We start from the raw sequence: 13,551 nt of genomic DNA on the forward strand, positions 1-13,551 counted from the left end.
ACTAAAGACCATTTCTTATGTACCTTCTCCTTCATCTTCTCAATCTTCTTCACAGAGCTCCGTCTCTGGTGTCTTTCTTCTAGTCGAATGTGAAAGACGGGATCTACAACACGTCCGATCTGCTTTTCCTCCTGCTTCTCTGCCTCTTTCAGTTTACTCTCAGCACTGATGCTCTCCGTGTGATACATATGGTAGGTTTTCATCACCTGCGGGACCAGAGGTCAGAGGTCAAACTTCAACAACAGCCAGCTGAGCTCTAGAGAGGTGCAGCAGCTGCTCAATCTGAGCCAAAACACTTTCATCATCATACTTAACACAAATCAATTCTGTTGTCTTTCAAAGAAACAGCATTTTATATTCCTTTGTATGTATGTAAAAGCTAAAAAAGCACCAATCGACGTTTTAAAATAACATAAATGCATAATTTTCTCCTTCATATAACTTCATTTGCTTTCAAACTACATGCTTTCAAAGGAGAACCAAAATAAATGATCATGGAAATTCTTGAAATTCTCTCTCTCTTTTTTTTTTAACCATACTCAACTTCTTTCATCAAACCCGGAGCCTTTTTAGAAGAAACGCATATTATTGAGTACTAAACTCCCGTGAAGAAATCCAATTACTAAGAAGTGAATGTGCGACATAATGGTAAATGTCGCTTCAGATGGCGTGAGTCATTGTTTTGTTTAGGTGGCTATTAGTCATATTCAGATGAATTTTATAACAAGCATTAGGATGTGACTCAGAGCTTATGAGCCTGTACTAACAAACTAATTATGCCCACAATGTCAAACTCTTCACAAAGAGCGAGTGCTTAATCGACACTAAAAGCTTTTTCACGTTGTAATTGATGTAGCATCACCATGGCATGACTGAACACTGCATGCAGCGGATATTCCAGACTCTCCTTTCCTATAAATGTATAAAAAGATGTCAGTTTCTAAGAAAGTAAACGGTGTAAAATAATTAATGATGCGCGGCTTCTGGTTGTGAAACCACCAAGATTTAAATTCCTGAAAAAATTGGAATAACTTTTCACATGTGAGAGTGTGTTTGTTTGCGTTTTTATAGTTTGGCAACTTTTTAATATCGTATTATTTGACACCTTCGTCTTGTTGTATTGTGATAGTTTAGCAAATAATCTGTTGAAATCTATTGCAAATATAGATATTAATACATGTGTCTTACTACGGTTGCAGATGCACAGAGAACTTGCTCTCAAGTGTTCCCGTGTGGACCTGTGTTTTGACCGTACCAATATGGCGGACGGCTTACGTATTGCAAAAGCCACTAGAAGGCAACCTTTAGCCCAAAAAGTGCTAATACTAAGGCTAATGCTAACGCTGAATGGATGTCAATGGAGAAGAGGCTTGTTTTATTGCCTGCCAGGCAAAAATTGTTAGTGCAACTTTAGAAAGTGGTGGAGGACGAGTAGCACAAATGGTGGAGGGCGATATACTCTCCAAACTTTAATCCTTAAGTGTAGGAGGTTTGTTTTATTCGCAAATCCTAAATATGAGCATTAGCATGAACTGCTAACAAGAAAGTCAAAAAAAATACCACAGCTGCTGATCTCTCATGTTTTTCTGTCAGTCTTGTTAACAATATATGCTAACGCTTATTTAGGTGGCAAGTTTCTAAGTATGATTGTAATGTTTTTGTGCCTTGTGCTGTGTAAGCCTCTTGCAAAGCCTGACGCTAACGCTAAAGCGCTAAGCTCCGCTCATCAGCTTGCCTTCTCCTCAATCAAAGGTGACTGAGCACCAAGCTGATTACAAGGAGCCATTCACGATTAGACCCCTGAACACAGAGTCAGTCCAGGCCATAATCACGGTGGCAGTCACGCAGCATTATAATTCATGGTACAGTAAAGCCTCAAAGGGCCTCAAAAGAGAGCCTGACTATAAAACGTGGACCAAGCTAAATATTGTTCATAAATATGTACAGTCGGAGCAGCACAGTGCACTGCTGTCCACGGCTGTATAATTAGACACATGGCTAGAACGGCAGACCAAACCATGGGCCCCGCTCTCCACTTACTGGTCTGGAACTCTGTTTACATTTCTGCTGGTTTTAGAAGGACCAATTTTAGAGTCACACCAGACCTGTTATTTTACTGGCTGTGGCTGCACGGAGGGTTTCTGATGCAACGATCCCACAAGAGTGTTTCCCTCCCGAAGGCTAATTCAGGTCAAAAGGGATGATACACTTCTACAGAGATCAAAAGGAAGCAATGGTGTGTGGTGTAATTACCAGAACAAACGTACAGAAAATGAATAAATGTGACAGCTTCATTTAAAATAAAAGAATCAGGGCTGAGGTTTCTCGAAGAGAAGACAAACCAAATCATAATTTCTAAATGAAACCCATTTAGTAATTTTGAAAGTAATCATTTTGTTTGTTACAAAATGTTGGGTTCAGTGTTTTGTTGGTGAAAAATGTATAGTTTTATTCAGCAAAGATGTATTAAATTGATCAAAAGTGAGAGTAAAGACTTTTACATTGCCATCTCAAAAAAATGCTTTTCTTTTGAACTTTCTATTCATGGTTCCCAAAACAACATTAAACATCTGATTATTATCAACTGCTTTCAACACTTAATAATAATAATAAGGATTTTTTCTTGGGCAGCAAATCAGCATATTAGAATGATTTCTTAAGGATCATGTGACACTAAAGACTGGAGACACTAAATACCATCACAGGAATACATTATATTTTAAAACATTAAAGGTATAGCGGAGGATTTTTTACTTCCGGGTGGATCACCTATACTATTGGTCCTCCTAATTGTCAATCATTCTGGTGAATCAATCAAACTTATTCAAAAAGTGGAGAGGGCGGGTCTTATGTAAAATTCGGAAAGATCCTCCACTATACCTTTAAGGACAAAAAATTGAAATTGTAATAATATTTCACAATATTACGTTTTTTTTTATCAAATAAGCTTTCAAAAGCATTTTAAAAACTCTTACCAACCCTAAACCTTTGAACGGTAGTGTAATCTGAATCTGAATATCCAATATACTTCACTGCAATGTAGAATAAAAACTGAAATGCCGACCAAATCAGCCAATCTGAACATATCTGATGATTTAAAAACAGCACTGAGGAACAAGATTATAGGCCAATGGCATCTTACCATGGGTGGAGCTAGTCACACAACAAGTTAGAAATGGAAACCAATTGTAGGTCATAACATTTTGCTTTGTGACATTTTTTGATAGTTACTCAGTGATATTTAAGACAAAAACTTGGAAGATTATCAAGGAAGATGTATAACATATCACATAATTTGCACTTCATCCTATTTTTTAGTTTGGACACAAAGTATAAAAGCAACAAAAGCGAACAGAGATTTAATGGAAAAACACGTAACGCTGAGCATTGCAAACAAATAAACACATAGAGTCCTCAGTCTGCAGGTGGTTTTTAAGACCTGGGAATATATTAGCATCTTATTAAGACCGCAGGGAAAGCAAAGTACACATGAATCTTCCGAGCAATTGCAGTGGACCTGACAGCTGTAATTAAAGTGTGGGAATTAATTATTGATTATTGGTATAAACATCATAATCTGCCAAGGTGTTTTACCATAGTACACTCCTGGGTTTAGCGGAAGAAATGCATAGCAAAAAAAACGTTTGCACTTACAAAACTTACAACACTTACCGTGTAGAGCTCGTTGAGGACTTTCATCAAATCCTCTTGCAGCTGAAAGGTGATTTCTTTACTCTGAAGAGAAAGAGATACAAAAAAGGAGGCATTAGCTATCAGATCACATTAAACTCATTGACAAGCTGCATGTGTTTGTGTGAAATTAAAATGTTAGTTTTGCAAGAGATTAATGGGCACACGCTCTTCACCTCTTACACATAGTTGAACTGTTTGCTTCAACTTTTAGCAGCTTGCGTGGATTACCTTCATGAGGCTGATCTTTCTGTCTCGCAGACCACTCAAGACTCTCACTAACCCAATTATATCTCTACTAATCTGATTTCACGAGCCATTCCCAGCATCCCAGTGCTCAGGGGTGCTATGAGCAAATCCTTTTGCAACAGTTAGAGCAAGACCTCCAGTCAATCTTGAAAAATCAGAGGCCACTATGTTCTTCAAACTAAATTATACTCACAATGTATGACTGTGAAATGAACTGGAGATGCTATCAGCATTTTAGTCCATGTGGGTTTATTTAGAAAACAATTTGATGGATGTTTTAGGGTGAATCTCATCAATCATACAGTTGTAATCAAAATTATTCAACCCCCATTGCAAAACACGTTTATTGGCAAAATTGACAGACTTTCAGCTGTTTGCAATGAACAAATCAAACAAAAGTAATTGAAATACCTCAACACAAAAGTTTCAAGTGGTTTCCCCAAATTCAACTGAAAACGCAACTTTTACTGACTTCTGCAGTCTCAAAATTATTCAACCCCCTGAATAGAATCCCTCACAACAGCACAAATCTGCAAAACAGGTGTTGTCTCAAGCACACCTGGTGCAACTAATCAAGGGCTTCATTTTGTCCTTTTTAGTCCTTTAGACTTAATTTAGTTCTTCAAAAAGAGGGAATAAAAATAAAAATAAATTATTATATAAATGTTGAGTATGCATCCATTCATCAATAGAAGGTGACTTTGGCTTTAACCATTTTCTTATGGCCATCTTTTTGCTACCCAGCATAACATAGATTATGAATTTCATATCATTGTTAACCCACCAATCAAAAGAGATGCTACCCAAATATGTCACATTTAAAATTAAATTTCCAACCCAAAGATCGTTTGAACTGAAATTAACAAAATGAAAAAAAGAAGACAGGGAATACATAAAAATGACATTATTTTAATGAAAATTACAGTAAAAATGGTCAAAAAGGTAGTATATTTAAATTTTTTAAATCATAATAATATCTAGTATTATTAATAATATATTTAATATTTTTTATATTTATAGTAATATTTATTAAGCATAAGTATAAAATAAAAGTATAAAAATTTAATTAAATAATAAATGTGAAAATGCACAAACATTTAATTACAGAAACAATAATAGTATAATTCTTGTATATATATTTTTTAAACAAAATTATTTATTTATTTTATTTTATTTAGGGGAAATATGATCTGGACATGTTCTTCACAGGCTATGTGATATCAACTCATTCAGACATTTAATTTAACTCAGTTGTATGTTTAACGCAAGCATAACAGGTCACACGTGTCGCGTGGAGGGCAAGAGTCAAAATAATTTAGCTAAGATCTTCAAACACCCACACTGCTGTTCCACACTCAACCGCTCAAGAGCAAACACAAGAGCTAACAGCTGTGTGTGTACATGTGTGCACTTCAGCACACCCGCAGGATCTCAGAGGCACACAAGTCTGCACTAAATGCTAAGTTCATCATCCGTGACTCATCGTACAGTACCGGCAGCATCCGGGCATGCAGATCCAAACAGGCCTAGAGAGATTATTCACGTGCCATGCCAAAGCTCTGCCTTCAATCAGGCTTCCTCTCAGGCTCATCTAACACCAGCCAATTCTGCCTTTTACATAACCGTTTCCAGCCGATGGTCAAACTGACAAGCACAGTTACATTGAGAGCTGAGGTGGCTCAGCCTATTTTGGGAGCAATCAAGCAGGTTGGCAATAGAGTAAAGGATTGTGGGAAGCAGGGTTTTGTGCTATTTGAATTGAATTAAGATGACATTCCTGAAAATAAAACAAAATGTGTTTGAAAATATAAAAAATTCAAAGTAAAATATTAAATGAAACAATAAAATAAAATAGAAATAAAATAAAATATTCTTCATTTATAAGTCACTTTGGATAAAAATGCATCAATAAATGGCAGTTATTTCCAGTTTCAAAAATCCCAGGCCTAAGTCACGACCTCTACCTTGAATGGGTCCTAGACTTTGCAACTTTGGGTATGTTCACATGACAACAATGTACGAAATACGGAAATGTTTTTCCTTTGAGGTTTTCCGCGTACAAACGACAACGTTATCAAAACAATCCTCGTTCACACAGATCGGTGAAAACGACTAAAAACGCTGCATTATTCATGCCAGGCCAGTAGTTGGCGATGTCACTTTGTAAAGAAACACTACACAACTATAGACTGGACACATAATACGCATGCACATGACATCACCGTTTTCACAAATTCACATTTTTGTAGTTTACACTGAGATGATAACGGTATCCCTCTCAAAAACGTACACTTTGAAATCCATTTTCAAAAGTTTGCGTTTTCAGGTCTCGAAAACGCAGTTTTCAGTAAGTCAACTTCCAAAAAAGCATAAAAAGTTTCCCATTTTTGGTTGAAAACAGTGTCGTGTAAACGGCCCCTTTACAATGCTGAGCCTTTACATTTCAAGTGAGAAGTTGAGTCATTGCAGCACTACTATCTGCTAGTTGACTTTAAGGACTCTATATATAACCGTATCAAGCCTCTGGGTATAGAAGGTTACATCTTTCCATTAAAATTAATCTGGCTATAAAAAATGTACAACCTTCAAGGCACGAACATGAGAGAGTTGACAGCACCATGCGGAGGGCCCGTGATGAAGCCAGTCATGTCAAAAATAGTGAGGAGCCATTCACTTTATGGCAGCAGGCAGCATATTGCATGGCAATAAAGGTCCTAAATAAAGTGTTGACAGCCATTTAACGTGCATGACGGTTGTAGACAGCTTTACTATATTGCAAATTATGATCAGGGCACTTACAGTGGGATTTATCCTTGAAGACTATATTATCAGTAGTATTGAACCTACTGTTGAAAATGGAATACAATTAGTAAAGAAGAATTTTAGACAAAACAAAAAACTAGGATTCATCAACTACTGTAATGTATTGACAGAAAAACAAATAACATCTTTAAAAAAGAGTGCATCAGGAAAGACTAGGTTTCAAAAATCAACCTTGGATTTCATAAATAACCTAAGAGTTTTAAAAAAGCATGTTGTATAAATAATGAAAACAAAATACATGTGACAAAATCTATCCTACCATGATGGAATTCCTCGTTGTACATGCATGCTAGGAAAAGGACGTGCGCTCCAGTGATGCCATATGTGGTTGAATGCACGACTGTTCCGTGAATACAGTACTTCACAGATACTTTAACACTCTCTTTGCATTTAAATGGAAAGAGTTTCTAGTAGGGCTGTCAAAAGATTAATCGCGATTAATCGCATCCAAAATAAAAGTTTGTGTTTACCTAATATATGTGTGTGTACTGTGTATAATTATTTTGTATATATAAATACACACACATGCATGTATATATTTAAGAAATATTTGCATACATGTACTGTATATATTTATATATAATTTATATTATATATAAATATATTTTTTTTATATATAAATATACTTTTTTTCTTAAATATATACAAGCATGTGTGTGTATTTATATATACAAATTTAATTATACACAGTACACACACATATATTATTTAAACACAAACTTTTATTTTGGATGCGATTAATCGCGATTAATCTTTTGACAGCCCTAGTTTCTAGTATTTCTTATGTTCACTGTTTAACTTATCAACTAGCTTTTCTAAGATTTAGCTTACACTACTGTTCAAAAGTTTCAGTATGATTTCTTTAATGTATTTAAAAGAAGTCTCTTATGCTCAACAAGGCTGCATTTATTGAATAAAAAATACAGTAATATTGGAAATATATTTACATTTTAAAATTGTATTGTTTTCTATTTTAATATGTTTTAAACTGTAATTTATTCCTGTGATGGCAAAGCTGAATTTTCAGCATCATTACATCAGTCTACTCTACAGTGTCACATGATCCTTCAAAAAACGCCAATCCTTTGAATGGTAGTGTAAGTGTACTGTATGTCACAAAAACAAATTAGCCATTGTTTTCTAACACCAGCCTGCCAAATAAATGCCAAATAATAAATAAATAAAATACAAAAAGTGTATGTAAATAAATATAAAAACATTTAAAAACAACAAATTGTAAAAGATGCACAGGTACTCAGATCACAGGTAACTAGATTACAATTTAGAAGATTCATTTTAATGATGCACAAATTTAACAATTCTGGCTGATACCAACAGTTATTTTATTTTCATGTTATGACTAATCAAATCTATACTATTTTGTCTAAATAAAAAAATAAAAAAATGTAAATCATTTTAAATGCTACAATTAAACGTAGGCATCACAAAACAACATTATAATGAACAGTATGAACATTTTATATTCGTTTTGAAATTTGCTGAAGATTAAATATAACAGTATTAAATTGTTAGTCTAAAGACTACATGACGGCAAATGTAATTAAATATAAAAAAAACATGGGAAATGAGCATGCATAATAAAAATATAGCAATACTGGATAATATATTGGAAAATAAAAAAAATCGAATGGTGGGGCTTCAAATCCCTAACCTCAAATATGAGCAACAATAAGAGTGACTGCCACTAACAAGTCTCTTGCGAGACAGTCTGGAGGTCTGCCTCTCTGTTGCAGCTGTGCCTCTGAGGGTTGAGGGGACAGCAGGGGCTTTGCTCTCCTGTATGTGTGGCTCATTACTGAAACCATGTTGTGATCAAAGGAAGCGGGGTGCACTGATTACAGGGAAGAACAGTTTCAACACCATGGGTGAATGACTGCCCCCCACCAACAACATCCAGCGCCCTTGAGGAAAACAACACGCTGCCCTCTCTCTTCTGCCACTTTTGTGTCACACAGACAGCAGAGAGCAAGAGAATGCGTGTAAGAGGTTGTTTTGTTATATAACTAGTCACTTAAGGCCTACAGACACATCAGCTTTGTTTTGAGGTTCCTTCTATCTGGAGTTTCTGTCATGACTCATGAGGTCTTCTCCAACGTACTTGAACATAAGGTACTTGTTCTAATAAAAACAGCTGTGAGGAGGACAAAGAACACCTGGTTTTTATGTCATAATAGAGTACTACGCCTTACAGTAATGGGCAGTTTCCCCTTGTGTTAGCATGCAACAAAAGATCTCTCTACATCAGACCATTATGGCATAATTTTAAAGGAATGGCTCAACCAAAAATGAAAAATCAGCAATTATCTATTCATCCTTGTATGTGTTTCAAACCCTTTTAACTTACTTTCTTTTGTGGAGCACAAAAGGTTAAGTTTTGAATAATATTCTGGTCACTTTTTCCAGACTAGGGTTGTCAAATTGAATAAAAATTAGAAAAAAAGTGAATCGCAAACAACTGGAGGTCTGTCAATTTTTTAAATTTGACAACCCGAGTCTTGAAAAAGTGACCAGCATATTCTGGTCCTTTAAAAATTAGGGTCTTTCGCACCGGGTAGTTATAGGAACTCAGTTATAGGAACTAGCATTCGCACCACCAGTAGAAACTCTGATGTGACGTAAGCCATGCTTGTTATTGTGCTTTTATTTTGACAGCACGGCGGACATTTATTTTGACGCCACTGAGAATGCCAGAGCCCGAGCAGACAGTGCTTGCATTTTCAGTCTGTTTCAATCTGTTTAACAGTCCTGTCTAATACGTTGATACTATAGAACTGTTATACAAAGAAAGTAGACAGTATATGAAAAAAGTATTAGCGTTTGCCGTGTGGATGATGTCCAATGTCGCTATGTTTCGCTTTGTCCCCTCAAAGTTGCGTTGAATTTTCTCCTTAGTGTAAAGGTTGAGAGATAATCATCTGTTTGTGAGGCTATAATCTGTGTGTGTCCACTGCTTTTTAAAAAATGGCGGGTGGTGGTGTTTCGTAAGCGTTCGGCCAATCAGCATACACTTACGTCACTGTTAGTTCCTATAGTGCTGGTTTAGACCCTGAAGTAGGACCTAATTTAGGTCCCCCAAAAGGAGTTCCTAGAACAAAACTCGTTCCCAGTTCCTGCAGTGTGAACACGCCAAAAAGTAGGTACATTCGCATTTAGTTCTAGGAACTATAAAAAGGTTTCTCATGTGCGAAAGCCCTTATATTTGTGAAAAAATTAGGGGGCTTGAGTCATTTAGACCACTTTTATGATAATTCTATGATGCTTTTTTTGAACTTCACAGCCTCAGTTCTGATTCACTTATTATATTTTAAAGGAACACGCTGACTTTTTGGGACTTTAGCTTATTCCCCGTATCCCCCAGAGTTAGATAAATCCATACTAGGGCAGCACGATACTGGGAAAATATGCGATATGGTTGTTGAGTATTGCGATAACGATATTTCTTACGATATAACATTTCCCTAGAGAAATGCTATTTTTATTCGTTTTTTTTTTTATCATTTATATATGTAAGGATCATACTAAAATAAACATGTAGGCTAATAGATATTCTTCTGATCTTTAGAAGAATATCTCAGTTTTTTCATAAGGAGTTTAACGTTACACATGCAACACTTTGATTAATGGTTGTCTGTGAGACTCTGTTATTGTTACTTGGCATTTCATTAGCAGTTTTGGTAGATTTGGGCTTACACTTTTTGAAGTCTTCATATACATACAGTCGGCATCTAGTCATAGTTGGGGGCGTGGCGAGGGTGGAGTCGGCGTGGGGGAAAACACTGAGAACATCGTGTGTATTTGAATGACAAAAATGTGGTATTGCGAGTCATTGACGCCTGCCGACCGGCAACGGTACATTGTAAAATTAACTGCAATAGGTTATGATAGCCCTTATTTAATTAAAAACTGTGTCAATGACCCAACCAAATGGCCGGAGGTGTCGTTTCAAGACATATTTTGTGATCTGGTTGAATCTCCAAGACATCGCGGCAGCTGTAGCGGTAACATTAGCCTATAACTCAATCAACTTATGTTGGATACTATAACTCCATAAAACCTTGTCTCTTACCAATTGTACGTATGCTTCACTTGTCGCAGTAAAAAGTCACGCCTGATCCTCTTCCCACTATTGACAGAAGTGAGAGGAAGAGGATCAGGCGTGACTTTTTACTGCGCCGAGTCGAATTACTCCCGAAAGTGCTATTCCGCCATACATTATAGTTATCCTTTTTAACCCGCTTAGAAAAGCGCCACGTTTTATTTTGTGTCACCCTACTTGATCGTATAACTACTTGTGTAATTGTTTTTAAATAGGGAAAACGTTGATGTGTTTGGTCACTTCTAAATGCATTGCTGTCAGATACCATTGATACTGGACCATACTGGGCTAAGCTAAGTACTATCAGAGTGTCACCGCGCGTCAGAGCGATTAAGTGCACGCACTGAGATGAGAGAGGTATGTATCAACTCGTCTTAGTTAAGGGAATAACATAGTTTAATATGAAAAAACGGTGGAGTATCCCTTTAACACAAAGACTGGAGGTAAACGGCTTCATCTAGCCTACTGCTCCCAAATAGTGACAAAATAACGCCAACATTTTCCTATTTACATGTTGTGATTTGTATAGTATATATATATATATATATATATATATATATATATATATATATATATATATATATATATATATATATTAATTATATATATAACTATATTCTCAGAAAGCGAAGCACTGCTACTTGGGCGGAGTGATTAGCGCAACACCTGAAAAGCACTGTTGTTACTTCCGTCAACAAAACCAACGTGACGAGCTAGCTAGTAGCGAGCAAATCACTCCATAGAAGTAGCAGTGCTTCGCCTTCTGAGAATATAGTTCCCAGTATGTATACGGTTAGAAGATGGCTGTTTCTCATGTGATCACGCACGGAGATGAGAAGTGTATGTATGGACTTATCTAACTCTGGGGGATACGGAGAATAAGCTAAAGTCCAAAAAAGTCGGTGTGTTCCTTTAAAAGAGTGGCCAAAATACTTCATATTTTGTGTTCGATGGAAGAAAGAAACTCATACTGGTTAGGAACAACATAAAGATGGGTAAATAATGACAGAATATGATTTTTTTTTTTACCATCTCAAAACCAGTCAGATCTGCTGGTCAAGCCCTCTGAATAACCCCTGTTTGAGACCAAACTTATACCTCCCACATTCCAGCCTTGTAATTTGCTGTTGTGGTCGTCTCATATGACTCGCATGCATGGCAGCACATAATCTGTTTGGGAGTTGTCCCCCTTCTGTGGCCTGCGCTGGAGGGACCGCCACGTCGTCTTGGTCACGGGGCCGCAGACATCAAACGACAGGCAGGAGGCCATGATTAGAGCTCGGTCTTTAGGAACTTCTCAGAACAGAACCGCAGCCCAGAACCAGAGGTCCCGTATGGCCGGACTCGCATCGTAAATCTGACAAGCGAATACAGGCACACAAACAATCCCGCACCACACAAAACATCACATGCCCCATATCTGAGATAAGCAAGGACAAACTGCACACAGGTACACTTTAAAAATCTTTAAGTCCTCTTTACACCGCAAAAGCAGCGCATAGGTCACATGTGAAGAAATTACGATTCACAAAAAGGTTTGCATAGTATTATAATGCAGCAGCTGAGGTAGTCCAAAAGTATTTATACAGAAATGACAATCACAGGAAACTACGCATCAAACGCATTGACTAAACATTACCATTTGAGCTCATTCTACTATAACGAAGCTGATAGAAACCAAGACGTGCGCTGATTGTCATAACAAAGACAAAATGTCATGTAGTATTTCACTTATTAAAGGGATAGTTCAACCAGAAATGGATATTCTTTTATCATAGATTCACCTGATGTCATTCCAAACCTGTATGATTTACTTTCTTGTGTGGAGGATATATTGAAAATAAAAAGATTTAAATATTATATAAAATATAGATTTGGTTTGTGAAGGTCCATGGGATCCAAAACAACACTAAACCTCATTTGTATTTCATTATGGACGAAAACGGTTGTAACATTTTTATAATACTTTTTTATTACACTTTATGTTACAGTGTCCTTGTTACATATGTTACATGTTCTTACCATAGTAATAACAGTAAATTATGCGTAATTACATGCAACTAACCCTCAACAAAACCCTAATCCTACCCTAACCCTATAAGTAGTTGTTGTTTAATATTACTCAGTACTTAAATATATAATTTCATTGTAACCTTATTTATTTACTTTCTTCTATGGAACACAAAATAATATATATATAAAAATCTAAGTAAAGACGAAAATCTAAAGTTAATCATACAAATTTGGAACAAGGTGAGCAAATGATCACAGAATTTCCATTTTTGGCTGAACTATCCCTTTAAGAAAGGCATAAATATGCTGTAAAGTTGCTTTTAGGGTCCAAAAATATACCAGGAACTGCTTGAAATATAAAAATTCAAAGGAATAAAAATAGCTTTTGGAAAAGAATAACAAAAAAAAAGGAAAGAGGACTGACAGTAAAACAATAGTCAGAGAAAGGAACAAAAGAAAGTAGCTCAACGAAGAGGTTTTTATTTTTTTGCTATTTCCATAGCTAAAAATAACTGTACATCTTATGGCGTAAATGTGAAGTAGTGTCTTGATTAACTGGTTGTTATTCTCCAGAATGGCAGATAATATTTTTTTTTATCTGTATTAGGCCTTGTCTCTTTTCAATAAGTTTGATTAACATATTTGTAGTGCACTGACAA

General features: G+C 36.1%; 1 protein-coding gene across 7 annotated transcripts in view; it reads right to left on the reverse strand.

Moving 5' to 3' along the window:
- srgap1a (SLIT-ROBO Rho GTPase activating protein 1a) overlaps positions 1-13,551 on the reverse strand; it is a 118,844-nt gene that overhangs the window by 60,080 nt on the left and 45,213 nt on the right. For all 7 annotated transcript variants that reach the window (XR_014209432.1, XM_082182784.1, XM_082182786.1 and 4 more), the window contains exons 4-5: positions 3,673-3,735; positions 24-206 (exon numbers count right to left, since the gene is read on the reverse strand). Coding sequence is in view for 6 of the 7 variants with exons in the window: in XM_082182784.1 (XP_082038910.1) it covers positions 24-206; positions 3,673-3,735 (246 nt within the window). In the remaining variant the exon portion in view is untranslated. The remainder of the gene's footprint in view (positions 1-23; positions 207-3,672; positions 3,736-13,551) is intronic.

This window comes from Leuciscus leuciscus (genome assembly GCF_965113295.1).
Source record: "Leuciscus leuciscus genome assembly, chromosome: 10".
NCBI classification, from domain to species: domain Eukaryota; kingdom Metazoa; phylum Chordata; class Actinopteri; order Cypriniformes; family Leuciscidae; genus Leuciscus; species Leuciscus leuciscus.